The sequence below is a fragment of the Heterobasidion irregulare genome (assembly GCF_000320585.1).
Source record: "Heterobasidion irregulare TC 32-1 unplaced genomic scaffold scaffold_06, whole genome shotgun sequence".
NCBI lineage: Eukaryota > Fungi > Basidiomycota > Agaricomycetes > Russulales > Bondarzewiaceae > Heterobasidion > Heterobasidion irregulare.
Genome location: NW_009258202.1, coordinates 881,069 through 902,168, shown reverse-complemented (window position 1 = coordinate 902,168; position 21,100 = coordinate 881,069). Strand labels below are relative to the sequence as shown.

The 21,100-nt window shown below is 60.7% G+C and overlaps 8 protein-coding genes across 8 annotated transcripts; 5 read left to right on the top strand and 3 right to left on the bottom strand.

Moving 5' to 3' along the window:
* Positions 1–409: 409 nt before the first annotated feature.
* HETIRDRAFT_427592 (uncharacterized protein) lies at positions 410–1,517 on the bottom strand (the record flags this gene model as incomplete). Its single annotated transcript, XM_009549005.1, has 3 exons — positions 410–903; positions 1,223–1,246; positions 1,277–1,517. The coding sequence occupies 3 exons, from the start codon at positions 1,515–1,517 to the stop codon at positions 410–412; spliced, it is 759 nt and encodes a 252-aa protein (XP_009547300.1).
* Positions 1,518–2,334: 817 nt separating this feature from the next.
* On the bottom strand, positions 2,335–2,948 carry HETIRDRAFT_452132 (uncharacterized protein; the record flags this gene model as incomplete). Its single annotated transcript, XM_009549004.1, has 2 exons — positions 2,335–2,836; positions 2,890–2,948. 2 exons carry the CDS (start codon positions 2,946–2,948, stop codon positions 2,335–2,337), a joined length of 561 nt encoding a protein of 186 aa, XP_009547299.1.
* A 1,233-nt stretch (positions 2,949–4,181) lies between these two features.
* HETIRDRAFT_237669 (uncharacterized protein) lies at positions 4,182–6,217 on the bottom strand (the record flags this gene model as incomplete). Its single annotated transcript, XM_009549003.2, has 5 exons — positions 4,182–4,605; positions 4,666–5,443; positions 5,508–5,876; positions 5,934–6,069; positions 6,125–6,217. Coding segments are annotated over 5 exons (1,800 nt in total), but the record flags the coding sequence as incomplete, so codon positions are not given.
* An 825-nt stretch (positions 6,218–7,042) lies between these two features.
* Positions 7,043–10,544, top strand: HETIRDRAFT_235542 (uncharacterized protein; the record flags this gene model as incomplete). Its single annotated transcript, XM_009549002.1, has 12 exons — positions 7,043–7,177; positions 7,263–7,575; positions 7,632–7,705; positions 7,791–7,918; positions 7,980–8,077; positions 8,146–8,261; positions 8,321–8,912; positions 8,978–9,104; positions 9,164–9,278; positions 9,323–9,595; positions 9,664–9,833; positions 9,893–10,544. Coding segments are annotated over 12 exons (2,793 nt in total), but the record flags the coding sequence as incomplete, so codon positions are not given.
* A 1,880-nt stretch (positions 10,545–12,424) lies between these two features.
* On the top strand, positions 12,425–17,260 carry HETIRDRAFT_459328 (uncharacterized protein; the record flags this gene model as incomplete). Its single annotated transcript, XM_009549000.1, has 7 exons — positions 12,425–13,384; positions 13,445–14,996; positions 15,083–15,563; positions 15,791–16,043; positions 16,135–16,400; positions 16,464–16,514; positions 16,697–17,260. The coding sequence occupies 7 exons, from the start codon at positions 12,425–12,427 to the stop codon at positions 17,022–17,024; spliced, it is 3,891 nt and encodes a 1,296-aa protein (XP_009547295.1). The 3' UTR covers positions 17,025–17,260.
* Positions 16,866–17,260, top strand: HETIRDRAFT_440397 (uncharacterized protein; the record flags this gene model as incomplete). The annotated part of the gene is made up of 1 exon (XM_009549001.1): positions 16,866–17,260. A coding segment is annotated over exon 1 (219 nt), but the record flags the coding sequence as incomplete, so codon positions are not given.
* Positions 17,261–17,793: 533 nt separating this feature from the next.
* On the top strand, positions 17,794–18,290 carry HETIRDRAFT_320886 (uncharacterized protein; the record flags this gene model as incomplete). The annotated part of the gene is made up of 2 exons (XM_009548999.1): positions 17,794–18,090; positions 18,144–18,290. 2 exons carry the CDS (start codon positions 17,794–17,796, stop codon positions 18,288–18,290), a joined length of 444 nt encoding a protein of 147 aa, XP_009547294.1.
* A 741-nt stretch (positions 18,291–19,031) lies between these two features.
* HETIRDRAFT_321269 (uncharacterized protein) lies at positions 19,032–20,765 on the top strand (the record flags this gene model as incomplete). Its single annotated transcript, XM_009548998.1, has 3 exons — positions 19,032–20,038; positions 20,111–20,365; positions 20,420–20,765. The coding sequence occupies 3 exons, from the start codon at positions 19,032–19,034 to the stop codon at positions 20,763–20,765; spliced, it is 1,608 nt and encodes a 535-aa protein (XP_009547293.1).
* Positions 20,766–21,100: the final 335 nt, after the last annotated feature.

Genomic DNA, 21,100 nt, shown 5'->3' with positions numbered 1-21,100 from the left:
CCCGCAACAGCCCGCAGCCTCGGCCCACATGACCTCATACGGAAGATAGTGGACCACATCGTCCTATACGACGAGAAATCTCTACAATGAGAAGTGCTTCAGCCGCTGCAATGTCGTAAACCACAGGACTTTTCTGTAGAGAAGTAGATGTATTTGTTTTCGGTGACACGAAGAATACTTAGGTGCTACGAGAGAACTCGATACTCATGTTCGTTATCGGACGAGATCGCACTCATTCGATGCGTGTTAGGTGCTCTCGGAGCCTCTCTGTAAGTAGGTTGCTAACATTGCATAAAATCATCCAGTAGACGTTGCGCAGAAGGCAGGCAGTCGATATATTTCCTCTGGACAAGGTGCACCGAACATGGTGAACAGCGCCAATGTACCATGGTTTCCTGTAATGGACAAATTACCCGGACCTTGATGTAACCCGGGCGACTAATAACTTCAAAGCCTCTGCGTCTTCGTCCCTCACACGACCCTGGACGAGATACGAATATCCGGTCTCTGGGTCCAGCTGCGCGTATCTGCCGATGAGGATGGGACGCCACATCAGTTCCTCCAAGACATCCGCAAATCGAGTATATATTTGCGACCAAAAGCGAGGTGGTCCTTGTATGGGATCGTGGATCGCGATGTTGCAAGATTGGAGGGACAGTGTTCGGAGGGTGCGCTTATGTCGCACGATGAAGTCCTCGACGTGGGTTTCCTCGTTAAATAAGATCCCAGTTAACGAAATAAATGTGAGTGCGGGGAAATGTAGGTCTGAAAAATCGATTTTGGCGACGATGCCAACATCTATGTCACTGTGCAGTGAGAACTCCGTAAGGGATTGGGGGTGAGATGCGAGGGTGTTGAGGACTTGATGCTGCACCGCATGCTGCCAGAACTCGACAAAAGAGTCTTGAAAACGACGTTGCGGCGAGCGTCCATGATGAAGTGATATAGACAGATGGGCCAGCGAAACGAAGAGATCCCGGAAGGCAGGGACATCAAACATCGGGTCATGGAACGGAGTCAGGTTGCGGATCGAGAGGAAAGTGAGACGAGGTAATGGATGTTGGCCTAGGATCGTAGAGAGGATGGCCCATTGATCGGTCGATGGACTGTGCGCGTTGCATGCGGGAAATGACAACGACAACATCTTGAGTGCCGTGAGACTGTGGAGACAGGTAAATGCTGCAGTGACGTGCTCTATGTCGCACTGCCAATCCCGGCTCACTTGCAGAATCCATCAAGTCTATTTCTAATCGTAGCAGAGTCAACTGAAACTCACTCTTTGAATGATCTACCGGAAACACGATCCCTTGAATACATCCCGCTAGCGTTTCATGTCGTGCAATCTCGTTGATTGCACTAGCATTCTGTGCGGTGCCGCAGACGCGAAACCAGCGGAATACGCGTGGTGTGGCTAGTGCACGGAATGTTGTGTTCACCAGTCGAATCCGGAGCAGGTCCTGGTGATTCGGCACCTCGTCAATGATTATCTTCAAAAGTTCATAAGGCAAGGAGTGCATCTATTTAACTCGATGGCAGATCAAGATGGGGGGCAATCCTTGTGTGGGATGGTGGATGACCCTCTAGTATTGTTTTGGTTGTAGACTGAGTGGAAGTGTGTTGCCACACGTAGACTGAAGGAAGGTCGATCGGTCGATATATAGCTAGCCGCGGCCGCCGAGAAACTGACTCGAGCTGCGAACATGCAGCTGCACAGCTCAAGCGTTGGTCCTGGCTGGTATACACAGAACGACTGTCTTCTGTGTAAGGTCAGCCACGGTGACTAGCTGGTCGGTACCACTGGCCATTACTGAGAATCTTAGATTTCAGGCCCTGTAGTCGTTCCTCAGTCGTTCCTCACACTTCGTGACTCCGAACTTCCCGAAGAGGCCCAAAACTTTCGAAACCTATCCACAGCACAGTGTATACATGCTCAGAGAGTGCACGGCACAACCGGCCTATGCCTCCTTGTTTGACGAGTGCTTTTTAGCCATCGAAGGAGCACCCTCGGGCTGAGTGACAACAACAAGCATTTTATTCTTTTCTAGCACCTTCCGTTGAATCTCTTCTTCTGCGAAACTGTACTTGGTTCCCGACGATTCTTCTCATCTAGCACCGCGCGTGCCGGAGGCAAGCTCTATGCCTGGGTATTGGAAGCGCCAGCCTGACACTTGTTTTTGCAATTCATAACAGCCCATCGCACTCGTGCGCTGGATTACACGGCCTCGAGCCCGACGCAGAGACAAGCAATCGTCCATCATTGCGCATCGGCGCCCACTACGGATGACGAGGACCAAACCGATTCGTGGTGCATCATGATTTCCTGCAGAGAACAAGTCACTTGGACTTCGACGCAGTCTCTCCAAGGCGGATATATATGCGATTCTTCATAAACCACCAATTCGGCCTCCAGACATCCCTCGAGAAAACTTCGTCCTCAATCTTCCTCAAAGCCTCCTCGTCCTTGATCCTCACAAGGCTATCGAGAAGATACGCGTACCTCGTCCGCTCGTGCAACCTCGTGTACCTGTTGAGCTGGCGATGACGACCATCATCTACAAAGACCCCCGTCAACTCCTCTAGGACATCCGCAAACCGAGTGAAGACCTCCGACCAAAAGCGGGGTGGCCCCTGGCCCGGGCCGTGGATCGCGATCCTGCAGGAATGGAGCCACAGACTCCGGAGCGTGCGCCTGTGCCGCACGATGAAGTCCTCGACGTGCGTCTCCTCGTTGAACAGGATGCAGCCCAACGAGATGGATCTGAGCGCGGGGAAGTGCGGCCCTAAAAAATCAATCTTCGCGATGACGCCGACATCAATGTTGCTGTGCAGAGAGAACCTGGTGAAGGATTGGGGGTGAGATGTGAGGGTGCCAAAGATACAACGCTGCACCACGTTCTGCCAAAACTCGACGAAAGAGTCCAGTAAAGAAGGCCGCCGCCGGCCTCCATGACAAACTGTGATTTCGAAACGGACCAGCGAAAGAAAAAGATTCTGGAAGCAAGGTTGCTCGAGGATTGTCGAGAGAATGGTCCGTTGCAGACGTGACATCTCATGGGATAAATGGTCCAGAGTAAAAGATGGCGGGGAGAGCGACAGATTCAAAGTCTTGAGTGCCGCGAGCTTGTGGAGACACGAAAAAGTGGCGGTGACATGCTCCAGCCTGGCCGACAGCCCTTCGGTGCCATGCGCTCAAAAAAAACATCGAGTCTCCCTCTGCTCGCAGAAACAATGTAATGAAACCCACTTCCTAGGCTATAAGATAATTGCGGCGAGAAATTTATCTGCTTGATGCACTGCGCCAACGTTTCGCGTCGTGCAATCTCATTGATCGCCGTGGCGCTCTCGGCGGTACCATAGACACTGTACCGTTGAAATACACGTGGAGTGGCGAGTGCGCAGAATGTCTTGTTCACCATTCGAATCTGGCACAAGTCCTTGCGATCGGGCACCCCATCTACGACCATCTTGAGAAGTTCGTAGGACAAGGAGTCCATCGGTGGATGTCCATCTGTGGTCGGTGGCCCTGATCGTGGACGGAACGAAAGTGCTACACAACCGAAGGAAGGAAGGAGCCTCCCACAAGGACTTACATGACCTACCGCAGAAGTTACCCATCCTGTGTTTGACGAGCGCCCGTAAGCTCGCAGGATCCTCGATGTGTTTAGACCCGTAGAAACCGTATCAGGCGTCCGGCAAGACAACTATTACAGCTCCTCGACTCGGGTGTATCAAATCGATGATCACCTTCTCGATCATGGCGAAGCACGGCTGGGGATGGTCGCAGATCCCGTCCCTCTGTTGCGTGACTCACTTACGCGTGTCTTTCGCGACGCTGCCCAACCATAGTCTCCGCTGCTGACACTACACGCGGAAGATAGCCCAACCAAAGCCCGATCGGCATCGAGAGAGTATGCTTTGTGGCAGGCAAAGCGGGTGTATGTCGGGGTTGGCAGACGGTGACGAGACTGTCGATGAATCCCTGTCTTCATTCCTGACGAACCCGAACGAACCGTGCTCACGTCAGACCCTTGAGGGTTAAAAGCGACGGCTGCGAACACAAGCCCTCACATGAATCTCAACGTCGCCCCGCCCCGAGCCCGACGTGGTCAGCACGAAGGCGCTCGAGCGGGGCGATCTCAGCATAGATTGTTATACCAGCACGTACGATACGCAACAGACATCTACCCCTCGAACGCCGCGGCGTCCATCTCGATGCCAAACCGCCGCCGCGCAAGCGTGCGCATCGAGCGCTCGAGCGCGTCCTCGAACCCGGCGCCCTCCCCGGCGCCCGTCGCGCGCGCGCGCAGCCACTGGCGCGCACGCGCCGCGTAGAACGCCGCGTCGAGCGCGTACACCGCCGCGAGGAAGAGCGCGTGGTGCCAGTAAGCGCGCGCGCGGGCGGCGAGGGCGGTGAAGGCGTGGGCAGGGGAGCGGAGGAGCGAGCGCGCGAGGGACGAGGACGATGGGGGAGAGGACGGGAGGGGGTGAGGGTGGAGGGCGAGGGGGAGGAGGGGCGCATCTGCGAGGGCGCGGGAGGCGGCGAGGCCGGTGAGTTTGATGCGGTTGACAGGGGAGCCGAGCATCTGGTTGTTGCCCTGTACGATGCTGGGTCATAGGCAGCACCGTGAGCGGGCGGCGGTCAAAAGCGAAGCGGGAGCGGCTCACCGCATGTTGCGGCCGATGAAGATGAGCTCCTTCGGCATCTTGTCCGTGTCGAGGAGGAAGCCCTTCAGCTTCTCCTTCATCCGCACCCCCGCCTCGTACTGGCCCGGCTCCTCCTCGGTCCTTTCCTCCTTCGCGAAGCTCACCGGCTTCAGCAGCGTCGCGCTCGCGAACAGGTCCGGCGCGCCGATGCCCCACCCGCGCGTGACCTCCTCGACCGCGCGCATGTCCATCGCCAGCAGGCCCTTCCACAGGCGCGCGTACTCCGCGCGGAAGGCGTCCGGCAGGCACACGTAGAGCCCATGGTCGAGCAGGACGAGCTGCGGCGTGTGCGGGTGCGCGGGCGACGGGTGCGCGCGCACGAGGACGTTGCCCGGGTGCGGGTCGCAGTGGACCCAGCCCCAGCGGAAGATCTGCGCGCTGAAGAGGTCGACCATGGTGTGCATCAGCGCGCGGACGCCGCCTTTGAGCGGGGGCGCGTAGCGCGCGCGCAGGGCCGAGTTGGCGTCCGGGGAGAGTGGCGGGGGCGCGATCGTGCTCGGGGGGAGCCCGCGCGCGCCCTCGCCCATGAGCCGCAGGATGCCCTCGCGGTCGCTCATGCGCACGCCGTCTATCCACTCGGCGGTCATGACGCGCTTCGTCGTGTACGCGTGGTGCACCTTTGGGATGTGCACACGCTCGCGGAGCGCCGGGTCGGCGGCGACGAAGGCGGCGGTGCGGTCCGCGTTGCGGGCTTCGTTCTCGAAGTCGAGCTCCTGGCGGAGGTGTTCGCTGATGAAGTCTGTGGTGCGTGTTTTAGTTTGGTTGAGGCGCGGTGTGCGGGCGGGTGGGGTGCGGGCACGTACCGACCATGAAGTAGACAGGGAGGTCGAAGAGCCAGTGCTCGTACATCCACATGACGGCGCGGAATGCGGCGAGGTCGGGCTCCATCTGCTTCCCGACCGCGGGCTTCTGCACCTTGACGGCGACCCACTCACCCCCATCGGCGGGCTTGAGTCTTGCGCGATGCACCTGGGCGACGCTCGCGCTAGCGACGGCGTGCTCTTCGAACTCGGCAAAGACGCCGTCGGGGCCGCTCGGGGGGCGGCCGAACTCTGCGCGGAAGACGCGGTCGACGTCGGCGTAGGGGATCTGGGGCGCGTCGTCGAAGAGGCGTGCGAATTTGCGCTGGATGGGACGAGGGAGGAGGGCGGCGTTGGCGCCGATTGCTTGGCCTTTGAGTGCGGGCGATTAGAACAGAAGAGAGGAACGAAAAGGAGAGCGGGGCGGACCGAACTTGATGTAGAGGCCGCCGTTGGAGGTGAGGAGGTTGAAGACGCGCTCGCCGACGCGCTCGTGGAGGGCGGTGATCCCGTCCGCTGCGTCTGGGGTGAAGTTGAGCTTATAGTCAGCCGCGATCACCGCACACTGGCGGCTGAATGGTGAGCATCCAAGTTCGTTAGGTGGTAGAACGGCGACGTACGGTCCAGAACGTGCGGAGGTTGCGTGCGACGGTGGACGCATAGAGCTCGCGGTCTGCGAGGTAGGCTGCGCCAAGAGCGGCGAGTGCGTATGCGGACCTGCGAGCATATGCTTGGACGCGAGAGGGACGGGCGAGGGAGTGAGCGGGGGTGGAGAGGGTGCGGCGGGTGAAGGCGGGTGAACGAGAGAGGCAGCGCGGCGAGAGCGGGTGGAGGATCATAAATACCAGGGTTGCGTTCTAGTTTCGAAAGCAGCGTCGTCGTCGTCGTCGTCGTCGTCTATCTGCAGAGAAGGAGCGCCGTGGCCATCGTGGACGGAAGTGGTGGAGGTGAAGCTGACGGCGGAGTGACGCAATGTGGCCGGCACAGCGGCACGCTCGATTCCGACATCTGGAGACCGAGTCTGACCGAGTCCCAGCTGCGGTCCTTATCGTCCTCCTCGACGTCCGCGCTGCCTCGACGCCGTGCACGATAGCATCGAAGCCCATTCCCTCTTTGTGCTTTGCCTATCCGCACCCGCGTCCGCGTCCGAGCATGCGCCAAGCCCGTCGCGACGGCCGTGCCTGTGCGGCGTGCGCACTCGCCTCGACCCGCGCCTGGGGACGCGTGCACGCGGTGCACCCGCTGCTGCCAAGTTGCTGGCAGTGTGGTGCGGGGTTGCGTCGGGGGCGTCACGCGTGGGCGCGGTGAAATATAACTGAGACGCTCCGAGGCGCTCACCTCGCACTCGGCTCGGATCTTCCTCGTCCCCCCGCTCTCCCCGCGTACCCGCCTGCCTCGACGCTTCTCGCCATCCGACAAGACGCACACTCGCCATGCCCCTCCTCCACCGCGCGCCCTTTTCTCTCCTCCCCCGCCTCGCTCGCCGTGCACACACCGCCTCGCGCACCCCGCACCCCGTCACCGTCGGCATCCGCTGCGAAGACCCTGCTCGCGTGTGGGAGCGCCGCGCTCCGCTCACCCCGACTGAGGTCGCCCAGCTCACCGCTGACGGCGTGCGCGTCCTCATCCAGCCCTCGGCACGCCGAGTCTTTCCCATGGCCGACTATATCTCGGTGCGTGTCCCGTCCTCTGTCTGCCGTGCACCCTGCTCGGCGCGCTCGCGTCAATCACTGACACTCTGCGTTGGCCGTTGGACAGGCGGGCGCAGAGACCCACCCGACCCTCGAACCCGCCCACATCGTCCTCGGCGTCAAAGAGCCCCCACTCGCAACCCTCCTCACCAGCCCTCTCCCTTCCCCCCTCCCTCATCCCGCCCCCGCGGCCCTCGTCCCCCGCACCCACGTCATGTTCTCCCACACCATCAAGGGCCAGCCGTACAACATGCCGCTCCTCTCACGCTTCCTCGCGGGCGGAAGTGCACATCCGGGGCTCGAGCCGCGGCTGGTCGATTACGAGCTGTTGACAGATGCGGAGGGGAGACGCACGACTGCGTTTGGGTGGTTCGCGGGAGGTGCGTGCTATGTGCTATTGCGTGGTAGAGTATCATTCTGAGGGCTTCATCTGCAGTGGCTGGAGCGTTGGAGTCCCTGTCAGCGATGGCGCATACCCACCTCGAGCGCGGTGTCGCTTCGCCGTTCCTCGTACGTCCCTTCTTCCTTTCCTGCTCCCGTTCGACGCGTTCTGACCGGCTTCTCTTCGCGTCGTCTCTATCGCATGCGCCTACAGTATACCCCGCGCCCTCATTCATCCCCGACCATCGACGCGTTGCGCGCCTCCCTGCGCGTCGTTGGAGACCAAATCCGCGCGTATGGCACGCCTGAGAGCCTCGGGCCCTGCGTGATTGGGATCACAGGGTACGTGCACATGTTCTTTTAGCGGTTGTCCATGTGTATCGACGGCGTTGACTGGTCGCAGGAGCGGCAACGTCACGCAGGGCGTGCTCTCGATTCTCTCCGAGCTTCCTGTCGTTGATGTGAGACCGGAGCAGCTTCCTGCGCTGCTCGCCCAACAAGGTATGTCTCGCCCTCGCATCACACAGTATGGTTTCTCATTTTGCTCGCAGACCCGAACCTTAAAACAGTGTACGTCGTGCACGCGACGCCGGAGACGTACCTCGCTCGCAAAGACGGCGGCGCGTACGACAGGGCGGACTACTACGCGCATCCAGAAGCGTACCAGTCCGAGTTCCACACCAAGGTGCGTCGCTTCGCGCGTCTCAACTAACCGCACCCTCACCTCTCACCCACGGTCTCCAGATCGTCCCGTACCTCACACTCCTCCTCAACGGCGCCGGCTGGGCCCCCGCCTTCCCGCGCCTCCTCACGGCCGCGCAGCTCCCGCTCGCGCAGCGCCTCGCGGCCATCGGCGATATCTCGTGCGACCTCGGCGGCGCGCTCGAGTTCGTGGACCGCGCGACGACGCTCGACGCGCCGACGTACGCGGTCGGCGCGGGCGGTGTCGCGGTCATGTCGGTTGACATCCTGCCTGCGAGCCTGCCGCGCGACGCGAGCGCGGCGTTTGGGGCGCGCGTGGTGCGGTACGTGCGGGCGCTGGTGGATGAGTACCGCGGCGGCGGGGACGGGAACGGAAGCGAGGAGATTGGGGAGGCGCTGGGCAGGGCGAGCGTCGCGCAGGGTGGGAAGGTGCGGGAGGGGTTCGAGCGGTTGGATGAAAAGGTGCGTGCGTGGAGAGCGGGCGAGGAGGCAAGTCGCGCCGAGGGGGAGAAGGCGGCGGTGGCGGTGGCGGTGCCTGGGAGGAAGAAGCGGGTGCTGGTGTTGGGGAGCGGGATGGTGGCTGGGCCGGCGGTGGATGAGCTTGCGGAGACAGGGGACGTGGAGGTCGTCGTGGGTGCGTCTGCCTATCCTTCACTTCTGTCTGACCCCGCTTCTGACCGGATGACCTGGGCTCGCCAGCGAGCAACTCGTTGGCCGAGGCCATGCAGCTCGTGGTTCGGCACGCCAATGCGCGCGCGCTGGAGGTCGACATGGCGGACTCGGCGCACATCGACGCGTTGGTGGGCGAAGCAGACGTGGTTATCAGGTGCGTGTGCAGGCTGTCCCCGTTCGAGGGAACGATGTTCACGGCCGACCGCAACTCAGCTTGCTCCCCGCGCCCTTCCACCCGTCCGTCGCAGAGATGTGCATCGCGCATAAAAAACACCTCGTGACGGCATCCTACATCTCGCCCGCGATGCGCGCGCTCCACACTCGGCACGTCCCCTTTCTCCCTCGCGTCTGTCATCCGTTAGCTGACCTCAGTCGACTCCGTGCGCCCCCAGCGCGCTCGCGGCCGACGTCCTCCTCCTGAACGAGATCGGGCTCGACCCCGGCATCGACCACTGCTCCGCCCACGCGCTGCTCGCGCGCCTCCGGGCGGACGGCAAGCGCGTCGTCGCGTTCACGTCGTTCTGCGGCGGGCTCCCCGCTCCTGAGGCGGCCGAGGGCGTGCCGCTCGGGTACAAGTTCAGCTGGAGCCCGCGCGGGGTGCTCCGCGCCGCAGGGGAGGGCGCGCGCTTCAGGCTCGGCGGGAAGGTGAGCGGCGGCCGTCCGTCTTGTGCGGGGTGATCTCTTCGGTGCTCACGATTGTTTTCTGCTCGTAGAACTGGGAGGTGCCGGGAGAGCGGATGCTGCTGGAACACTTCCCCGACGTGCCGGTGTCGAATGTGCTCAAGCTCGAGGGGCTCGCGAATAGGGACAGCCTGCCGTACGCGGAGACGTACGCGCTCGGGGACGTCAGCAAGCTGCGTACGATGCTGCGCGGGACACTCAGGTACGTTCTTACATCTTTCGCCGTAAATAGTGAAACTTATACCGACACGCTGTCTGTAGGTATCCTGGCTTCGCAGCGCTCATGCACTCGTTCAAGGCGATCGGCCTCCTCGAGGCGACGGAGCCGATCGTGATCAACGAATGGACCGACCTCGTCCGCAACGCGCTCGCGCAGAAGCTCGGCACGCCCGTCCCCGCGGGGCCCGCCTCACTTCTCTCCGCACTCTCCGATGCCCTGCCCGCACAGCACGTCTCGGCGCTCGTGGACGCGCTGCAGTGGCTCGCGCTCGTCCCGGCGATGCCGTCGTCCGCGCATGCGCCCGCTTCGGCCTCGACGGCGGCGCCTCCCCGCATCCCCCGCGCGCCGCTCCCCCCGGCGGACCTGCTCGCGCTCTACCTCGCCCACGCGCTGCGCTATGAGCCACACGAGCGCGACCTCGTCCTGCTCGCGCACGAGGTCGTCGTGCGGCCTGCGCACGCCCCCGTGGATGCGGACGCGGAAGAGGAGGTGCACACGTCGACGCTGGTCGTGTACGGCGACGCGCGCGCGAGCGCGATGGCGCGCACCGTCGGGTTGCCCGTCGCGCTCGCGGCGCGGCGCGTGCTGGATGGCGCCGTGCGCGTGCGCGGCGTGCGGGGCCCGACGGCGGAGGCGGCGGTGTGGCGGGGCGTGTTGGAGGGCCTGGAGGCGCGCGGGCTGGGCGTGAGGGAGGGGGTGAAGGGGCGCGGGGTGCGCGGGATGGAGGGGGTGCTGCTGGGTGGGCTCGAGAGGCGGGTGCGTGTGGCGGCGTGAGGGCGTGAGGGCGTGAAGGGCCATGGGATACCGATGCACGAGTGGAACGTGCACTCGTTCAACGAGTGGATTCGACGGACGGGTTGTCGAACTGACGCTCTTGGATAGGAAAGCTGGGTGTCGGCCGCCGGGTGTTGAATGGAATATCATAATATGTATGCTCTTACGACTGAGGTACCGATAATTGAATAGCTGCCGTGCAGGCACAAAATTGAATCCCGTAATGAAACTGATCGTGTCTGCCTCCGAGCGCGAGATGTTTCCTGGCGCACACGTCGCGAGCACGGAGGGCATTGTGGATGCTGTTTACGGGTGACAGCGATCTGCAGCGAGTATGTATGTACTGTATGCTCGGACTGGAAGTCGCTCAGCAGCGGACCGTCGCGGTGGTGTCCTCTCGAGCGTGATATTTGGATGCCGTCGTCAATGCCCCGTTTCCTTCCTCCGAGAGGTCCGGCAGAAAATCGTACTTGGTTAGTAGTGCCCTCTACTTAGCACTCCGGTCGCGCCGTCCTAGATGCCCGTCGGAGCCCCGAAGCGACGCTCCAATGGGGCTGCGAAGCGAGCTAGACTCGAGCAATCGCGAGCATCGTTTCCATCCCATCGAGACACGGGATTTCTAGGTATCCACGTGTGGGCGGTTGTGTCGCGCGCGACAGGCGATCGAGCTGTCGAGTTGTCAACATCGGACAGGATTTTCGCACCGATGTTCTGATCAGAAACCGAACTTGCACGCGCGATGGCTCTGGCTCTGGGCGCAGCGCTGTTCGGACCTGCTCGGACTCACACCGTGCCCCAACGAGCAACTGACCCGTCAGACCTAGATGTCGACGCGTCGTCGCCCGAGCCGTTGACGTGCACCCCATAGAATTTAATTACGGCGCGAGCGTCGTATCATGAGAAACGGAGGTTCTCGGGAGCCAAATGGACAGCGAGGGAACGCAGGCCGGCGGGGACTGCATAACCGAATACACTAGCACCCACAACCGTTGAGCGGGCGATTTGAATTGCGCTCGGCAAGCGCGACGATTTGAAATTGAGACGGGCAGATCGCTGATGGGATTGGGTGGCTGCACTGTGGCTGGAGTGCGCCCACGCAGCGCTGACCGTGAATCTAGAGCCGCGGAAAGTTAGATGAAGCGAGGCGGCCGCCCTGAGGACGGGCGCGATCGGCCACGGAGAGAAAGCGAGAGACGGAAGCAAAGCGCGCGACGCGAGTGCGACGCGTCTGCGCGGCGATGCGTCGAGCAAAAGCAACTCAAAAAGTTTATTGGAGCGTAGAAGGCGGGGCGGGGAAGCGGAAGCACCGCTGACCAGGGACGCGCATTGCCATGGCTCGGCAGACGCAGGAAAATGAAGGGAAAAAGAAAAGGGCGGGGCAGCGCGGTCACGTGGTGTTGTTTATCGAGTTCACACGCGGGGCGCTTATGCAAGCTGCCACAACGGTGTTGGGCCCTCAAAATTGGCAGCCTCGACACACGTTGCGCCCTTTCTTTCTCTTCTTCTCTCTTTCTCTCTAAATCGCCTCCGCTGTGCTCAACACATCTAACTTAACTACATCTTTTTCTTCCTCTCTCTCTCTCTCATATCACGGCCATCTGCATGTCATGCTTCTTTCAACCCCAAACCTTTCCCACATCAACCACTCGTCTCGCGACACAAGCCTCTCGCCGTCTTGCCGCGCTGCGCATCAGCTTCATCGAACCCATACCCCACCCCCGCTGATATCTTCATCCGCTGCTGCCTCTCACGACTCCTCCATAGGCACTCCTTCGCCACTACGTCGAAGGTCTTTATTTATGACCGAATCGGGACAAGACGAGCTAGCGCTCGACCCGTCACAAGCAGACGGCAGCTCCTCGCGCCCACACGGGCGGCTCTCAGCCCCTTTTCAGCCTTCCGCTCGCATATCTCAAAACATGGCGAATTTGGGCAGGAGAGACAAGGGAACCAGCGTAGTCCCTCCCGTCCCAGTAGACGACGACGACGAAATAGGCATATTCCTTTCCTCTTCCTCTTCGTCCACGCCTGCACCACCGAAAGCCTCAGCGCGCCCCCACGCCTCGAGGGCAAAGCAGCCGCGACGATCTGCTGGGCAACCACTACAGCCCCCGTCGCTGGGCTCTCAGAACCCGCCCCAGCCACAGAGTCTCAGGACCCCCGTCAAACAATCAAATACACGTGTACAGTACCCTCAAGACCCTTCCCGCCACGTTCTCGCGATCAAACAGCAAACAGCACCGCCCGCTCTGACCCCTGCGAGAGCCTTCTCTCCCCTCACTGTAGCGTCCCCGTCACCATCTCCATTTTCACTTCCCCCTCAGACATCGACGCCCATCGCTCAGCTGACCCCCGTCAATACGCACCTCACAAATACTATAGGTACGAAGCGTAAGCCAACCGCTCTCCCAATTACGACCCCGTACCGTAAGCGCGCGATGACGCCGTTGAGCGTCACAAAGACCGCTGGAGAGGGCAGTTTTGATCGACTTGCGCCTCTTCCCGCCCCGAAGTTTCGTTCCGCCCACTCACGTCTAGAGACCGATGGGTTCCTAAAAGGTGGGCAAGAGACGATGGGGCAGTTGAAAATAGAGGAGCCTCTGGGGACGCTCGAAGACGAGTTGATATTCAACACTCAGGTTCAGGTAGAACAAGAAGAGGCGGTAGATGTTTCCCCAGGAGGCCACGTTACGAAGCGGAGAGCGCGAAGTAGACCGGTAAGCTGGGAACTGATGGATGACATGGGCCGCAACGTGCATGTATGTCTATTTAGGTGACTATATGCGCATATAGACTGACTTTTTGGGCTCCTTTTGTAGAAGTCCCCAAAGAAACGGCATCCGTCGAACCCTACCAGCATACTTTCAACTATCACCTTCCCCAGTGCTCGTTCTAGGACGCCTTCATCCTCGTCTTCCTCCTCAACCTCGCCAATTCCGCGCCAGCGGACCATGAATTCTAGCAATGTCTCCACGACCACAAGGCGCGGCCGTGCCCAAAGCAACTCACTCAGTCGGCAGCGCACGGTCTCGATCTCTCAGTCCCGTGAGGGACCGCGGACAATTCCTCGGCGACTGGAAAGCTCAGGAAGTGCTACATTGTTTTTTGGGCCGCCGATTCCCCGCACGGACACCCCTCCGATGAACGCGCGCACAACGTACCTGCATTCTCCGCCATCTACCTCTGGTTGTCCACAGCCGCTTTTTGGAAGGCCACAGTCTGCCACTCGTCATAGCTACGCGGGATCCTCCTTCACATCCGGACACGGAAGCTGGGCGACTCCCATGGGCAGCTCATCTCCATTGTCGATCCACAAGGGAACTGATGATGACATGGGTGAGATTACGGACGAGGACTTCCACCCTATGGTCCTTGACAATGGACCTGACGAGGGCGACGAAGAAGATCTATTCTTTGGCAGTAGCAGTTTCAAAAGGCGTTCGAAGGGCGATGAGGGCAACAATAGCTTCGACGACAGCTTTGGATGGGGGAGTGCTCCGGAAACGTCATTTGCAATCAGCATTATAGCCAGCACGCCGTCGCCGCGTAGCAAGAATATGTTCGGGGGCGTGCCGTCGGTACCAAAATTGGAAAAGAAATACAAACCTCGCGACTCTGGTATCGTTATGTCAGAAGATGAAGACAGTGGACTTTCGGCACTCCGGAAGAATAGGGGTAGAGGCTTCGGACGCTCGGGTTCGATGCTGGAGGCAGTCATGCCCAGCGCCTCCACGAGTGTCAGCACCATCGCTAGCTCCGATCAAGAACTCATCACGCCTGGCTTCTTTCCGTCCGCGCAGTCAGGTTGGCCGCTTGGACCGCCGGGGATCGTAAGCTCGTCCGATTCCGAGGGTGCGATGTCTCTCGCAGGCATGCGGGTCGAGTCGGATGTGGATGCATTCATCGTTCGCACTTTATTGCAAGCGCAACAGACGGAGCAGCCGTTGAAGCGCCCGCCCGGAACTCCGCAGAAGCGAGTGAAGACCGCGGGTGGGTTCGGGTTCGGACAACGTCCGTGGCAGAGCGCCGTGGCGAGTAAAGTGGGGTTTGATTTCGGGGACGACGAAGGCACGAAGCGCAAGGAGGTAAAGAAGGGCAAGCCGAGGAAGAGCTTGCCGGCGGCATTCCCGATTCTTGGGACTTCGAGGAAAAGCAAAAAGGGAAAGGTTGAGGAGAGTACGGATGAGGAAGATGGGAGTCCAAGTACGAAGTACGAGGGCCTCGGGCTCGGCCGTCCCAGTGTGGGTAAGGCGGGGGTTGGGAGTTGGTTGTTGCGCAGGAGCAGTAGTGGTGCTATTTCTGTGGTGAGTGCCGGGAGCGCGAGCGGTGAAGGCAGCTTGCCTGGTACACCGACCGCTGGCAAAGGCTCTGGTGAGTGATTGATTATGATTCCAGGCATGCGGTGATAGGCGTATAAGTGTAATGCGCGTCGCTGACGCTATTCACGTCACTCACAGGCTGGGAACTTCCTCCACCTCGCATCCCCCGCCTTTCCCCATCGAAACCGACCATATCGAGCCACCTTTCGCCGCATCGGACTGCGTCTAATTCGTCTTCGTCAACAGCGACGTCATTCCCGAACTCGCCAACTTTACAAGGCGCCATTGAGCACTTACCACATCAGACAACCCATCGACGTGGCAAGAGCGAGATGGTTCCGCAAGTGTCTCCGTTCAAACTACCCCGCCTGCCGCAGCAGGGTCACGCTGCACATGCGCCCTCCACACTGCGCCCCCGCCCCTCGCTTGGATTCCTGGGCTTTGGCGCCTCCAAGGTATCGGAGAACGAAAAGCCGGGTAAGTTCGAGCGGGAGTTCGTCGAAGTCGGGGAAGTGGGCAGCGGACAGTTTGGCAAGGTGCTCAAGGTGCGGCATAAAGAGCGCGGGAGCGAGGTCTGGGCCGTGAAAAAGTCGAAACGGTTCGAAGGAGTCAAGCACCGGTGAGTGCCGCCCGTCCATTTCGGCACGTTTGATGGCATCTGTCAGAACGCGCTTTGAGTGATCGATCTGATGACGAGTGGCCGAGATCGTGCCATGCTGCGTTTGTGCCCCGGTTCTGCATTGGGGGCAGAGGCACGCTGCATTATTGATAGCACGATGCTTCCTCTTCCCTGCTCGTCGTCAGAGTAACATGTCGCTGATCCACATCCCCTCTTGCCTATCACAGCCTCCGCTTGCGAGAGGAGGTCGACATCCTGCAGCACCTCTCGCGCGCGTCTCCTCCGGCTACGCGTGGAGGCATTCGTCGACACCCGAACATCCTTGCGTACGTTGACAGCTGGGAACAAGACGAGGCGTTATTTATTCAGACCGAGCTCTGCGAGTTGGGCAATTTTGCGCATTTCCTATGGGAGTACGGTCGGGCATTCCCCAAACTGGAGGAGGCGCGTGTGTGGAAGATCCTCGCGGACCTTAGCAATGTGAGTCTCCCCTTCGGCTCATGCCGCTGTCTTGTGTTTTTTTTTGTCCTTCGAGTCTTTCTGATCTAAGTCCGCGTGCGCCTATTTTCAGGGTCTACGCTTTATTCACGACGCAGGCGTCATCCACCTCGACCTGAAGCCTGCAAACATCTTCGTCACAGGTGAAGGCCGTTTCAAGATTGGTGACTTTGGTATGGCTTCGCTCTGGCCGCGCCCGAATTTAGCGACCACGCCTGTGGCTGGGGACATTCACGCTCAGATGGTGCGCGCAACCGGGTTCGAGAGGGAGGGTGACAAGGTGTACCTCGCGCCTGAGGTGTTACAGGGACGATACAGTAAGGCGGCGGACATGTTTAGGTGCGTTGTCGGTCTTTGCTCCTGGATACGAGGAGGACTAGCGCTCAATTCATGCGCTTACAGCTTTGGGATGACCATGCTCGAGACCGCATCCAACATCGTGGTGCCTGATCAGTACGTGATTTATGACCGGCGTTCCTCCGGTGCGAATGCTAACTGCATTCGTTGATTTTGATTTTGCTTTTTGATTTCGCGTTCCGTGCGCGCGCCTATACGCATCGACGCTTCTCGCTCGCTTCGCCTCGCCGATCCGCGCCTGTGTCCGTTTCGATCGCTCGGTCGCTTGCGCTTTGCAGGGGCGAACCGTGGCAGCGGCTGAGGCAGGAGGATTTTGCGCAAGTAGAGATGGATGATAGCGGGGTGCTGTTCGAACTGATCCGGAGTATGATGCGCACGGACCCTGCGCTACGAGTGGACGTGGGCACCGTGTGGGCGCATCCGGTCGTCGCAAGAACGAGGGCGGCCATGGATCGGATGCGGACGCGGGCACTGAGGGCGCGCGAGCCTGTGTTTGCGGCATCGCCGCTCGGCCCCGTTCCAGACGGGTTCTTGGAGGAGATCTTGGGCGACGCGGGACGGGTGGGCATGGGTGTGCTGGAGGAAGCAATGGACATCTCGCCGTAGATGTCCATCGAGGAACATGTGTGTATGTATGGGAGTCGGGAACGGTTTGGATTTCCTGTTTTTCTTTTTTTTTTTCTATGACCTTTTCTTTTCTTTTCTGCCTCCCCTCGATATTGCCATCTCTTTTTTGATTTTTTTTCGCCTCGTCTCGTTCTGTTTATGGGTACACACCCCACCACCACACTGCTATACGATATGTTATGATTCACCGAAATTTATGGACCCGCCAATGCGCATCATCCTCGTCGTCGCCGTCGTTGCCATCATTGTCATTACCATCATCATCATCATCACTCCCTCTATTTCCATCATCATGACGCACGCACGATCCCCCCATGCCCAGTTTCCATCTCGCCTCGCCTCGCCTCGAGTGTAGTTGTGTTTGTTCGGCGGGGCGGGGATGACCTTTCTTGCTTGCGACGGATGGGCGGTGGGTGGGGGGGCGGGGCGGGGCCGATACCCTAATCTATGTTGGATGACACGGACGGGGCGGGCGCGGGAAGTTGGTTCGCCGCGGACGGTGTTATTTACGGTGGAGAGTCGGACTGGGTTTCGGAAACGAAGTGTACAGTCTCTACGGATACGATACGATACATCTACGCTCTATGCATTAGTGGTCACGGACGAGTGAGCGCAGGTGAGCGGCGGAATCGCCGTGGCGACGGGGAGAGGAGAGCGTGGGAAGGGCGGGGGTGGTTCGGATTGCCGGGTCGACTGGGAGGAAAGAGGCTTAAGAGAAGGGCCCAGCCTCTTTCCCTCCCTCCGTATCATGTCCAGAGGCAGTCCTTCCCTCCCGTCCCCTCCCTCCCTCCCTCCCCTCCCCCACACTCACACGCAACACAACCGCTCATACATTCCTTCCCTCATTCCACCCGGCGTGGACCCCGCAAAGGTAGACTCGAAGATGTTCTACAGCTACATCCCCAACGCCGTCAAGACCCGCAAGCGCACCTCCCAGCACCAGCTCTCCGTCCTCGAGGACGTCTTTCTCACAGACAAGAAGCCCAATGGCCCCCGTCGTCGCAGCCTCGCGGACGAGCTCAGGATGACCCCGAGGGAGGTCCAGGTGCGCGCACTTCTCTTCCTGCCTCTCCATCTCTGTCCTCCGTCCATCCTTAGGCGCTCGCCCCGCCCTCTCCTCCACCCTCCCCTTTCCCCTCCAGTGTTCCTCCCCCCTCCTCCTTCTGTTGCTCACTCCGTCCGTGTCGCTTGCCCCGCAGGTGTGGTTCCAGAACAGGTAAGGTCCAGGAGCAACAAACACCGTGAGCGACGACGGGGCTGACGATATTCCTTCTCTCGCCCACGCACAGACGCGCCAAGGAGAAGAAAACGATCGCCGGCAAGGCCGACGCGTCTTCCCCAGACAAGGACACGCCCAGGGACAGCGAGCGCTCCAACCTTCGCGCAGACTCGTCCTCCGCGTCCCCCGCCCCCGCTCCCCACACCGACCTCGCCCCCTCTTCTAGTGCCCGCCCGCGTGCCATCCATCCCCCTCCCGTCCCCCTTCTCCCTCAACGACAGCATGCCGACCCCGACGCCATCGACCCTCTCGCCCCCGCCCCGCTCCAACCGCCCTCGCTCGCCCACCACTCTCCCTGGCAACAGCCGCCCATCCTCCCCTCCGCGCCCTCCCTCCCCGCTCTCCCCCTCCCTGCCCCCTCTCTCCCTACCTCTACTGCGGTCACGGACTTCCACCTCCACCCTCACCAGTATCCTCACGTCCACCCAAACCCTGCCGCGTACGAACTCCGCCGCTCCTCTCTCCCCGGCGAGTCCCACAGCGTCCGTCGGCGCTTTCTTGCCCCCTCGCCCTATCCAGCTCAGCCCTCGTCACTCTTTCATCACCGCCGCTCCATCGGCGCCCTCGCAGAGCACCCGTGCGCGCCACTCGCATACCCTGCGAACGCGCCTCATGCGCCGTCCGTCAACCTGCATCCACACTCCCACCTCTCTCCGCGTCACCTCCCCTCATACCCCTTCGGCACCGCGTACGCCGGCGCTGACCCCATGCGCGCCTCGCTCTCGGAGGGGACTGGCCCTGGCAGCATCGGCGGGAGCAGCAGCAGCCGCGGATCCTCGCGTCATAGCTCGTTTGGGACTGCCGATGGCGCCGGGATGGGCCCCGGCGTGCGCTACAATCCGTTCGCGAGTGCGGGCCGTCCGCGACTTATGCACCGCGCGAGCGTCCCGACTGCAATCCACGCGTCGGTGCCATTGCATATGTCGGGGCAAGGGCAACAAGGGGAGCAACAGCAACAGCAGCAGCAGCAGGGGGAGTTTGTCCAATGGACGAATCCAGACCCCTTCGCGCCAGGCGGCAGCAACGGCGGCGACGTGCGCAGCTCCGCGGACACGGCTCGTGCGGGCAGCGCGGACAGCGACACGCTCGCATTCTACATGCCCGAGCGGGGCTACGCGCTCGACCCATCCGCGTCTGCGTCCGCGTCTCCCGACCCGGTGGCGTTCGAGTATGATTACGGACCTCATCAACATCATCATGAGCCCGTGCACGGCCAGCTCCATCAGCACGGTCAGCATGGCTATCATGGCGGAGTTGGGGCGGACATGAGCATGGGCATGAACATGGGCATGGGCGCCGAGGGATACGAGATCTCGCATGAGCTTGGGTCGTACCAGTTCCCGGCGCCGCCGGCACATTCTCAACATGATCAGCAGCACGGTCAAGGTCAAGGCCAGCTGCAGATGCCGCGCGCCAAGATCGAGGAGAATGAAGTTGACATGGAGTACCCATCGCCCGGGCTCGGCGGCGGGCTCGAATCCACAGGTATAGGAGGCGGTCTTGGTATCGGAGGTGGTGGATTAGGCGTTCTCAGCGGCCTCAGCGGTCTAGGAGGCCTCGGCGGGGATGCTGGGACGGAGGTGGGGGCGGGGCGGGGGTCGCTGGGCTCGATCGCATCGGTGACATACAGCGAGAGTACGAGCAGCAGCAATGGCGCGGGCCCGTATCTCTCGGACCTGAGCGAGATGGACCCGTATTCGAGGCGGGGCTCGTGGTGAGTACTTCTTTTCTTTTCCGATGGTGTTTTTTCTGGTGTTTTGTGGCACGTCCTTGGTTCGCCGTGCAGTTTGGCGATCGGTTCTGTGTCGTGTGCTCGTGTTTGCGTTATTTCGATGCGAAGTCACTGGGTGCATGCGTCGTCGTGCGTTGTGCGTTTCCACCCTTCCACGGCCTGCGCTTCTTGCGCTTCCGCGCAGCCCATTGTGTCGGGTCGCCCGGAGCCTCGGTCTCGCGTTTGTTTATTATTTTTTGCCACTTTTTGTTCTCATGCCTCCGTCTTCGTGTCCCTTGCACCCCCTGGCGCGCAGGGGCAGAGGCGGAGGTGCGAACCTCGTGTGTGTGTATGATCGCTGACCCCCTCGCGTTCCCATCGCAGCGTGTCCACGAGCGACATGTTCTCAGGGCTGCGCGTCGACTGCCCACCTGACGAGCGCGCGCCACAACACCCGCAGCAGCATCTGCACCCGCATTCGCACCAGCAGCAGCAACAGGACCTGCACGACCCGCGCGACGCGGACCGCAGCTACCCGTCCTACGCACACGCACACGCCCATGGTCATGGGCAGGACGACGGGGCCGGCACCGCGACGTACCCATCTCCGGCGTCGACGACGAGCGGGAGAGCGGAGCCGATGCTGATGCATCAGCAGCAGTACGCGCTGTCCTCGAGCGAGCTGGCGTACGCGCTGCAGCCGCATTTAAGCGACGAGTCGGTGAGTTGAGCTTTTTTTTCTGCGATTTTATGTTTTTGTTTTTGTTTTTTCCTGTCCACTGCTTGTTTTATTCTATTCTATTTTGTTTTGTTTTATCCTACTTTCTTCGAAGGGGGGGAGGAAGCATGATGGTTTCCTGCTCTTTTCGTGTTCCGTGCCCCTTGACGAATTCGTGATGTGGGTTCTGGGCTCTGCGTGCGCTCGTTCTCGGGATATCGTTTCTTACTTCGTGCTTCCCTCTTCTGCCGTCTCTACATCCCACGCCGCCCATTGTGCTCTGCACTTGCGCTCCCTTCTTTGCCTTCTTTGCCCCTCAATCGCCTTTGCACCCCCAATTCCCATCC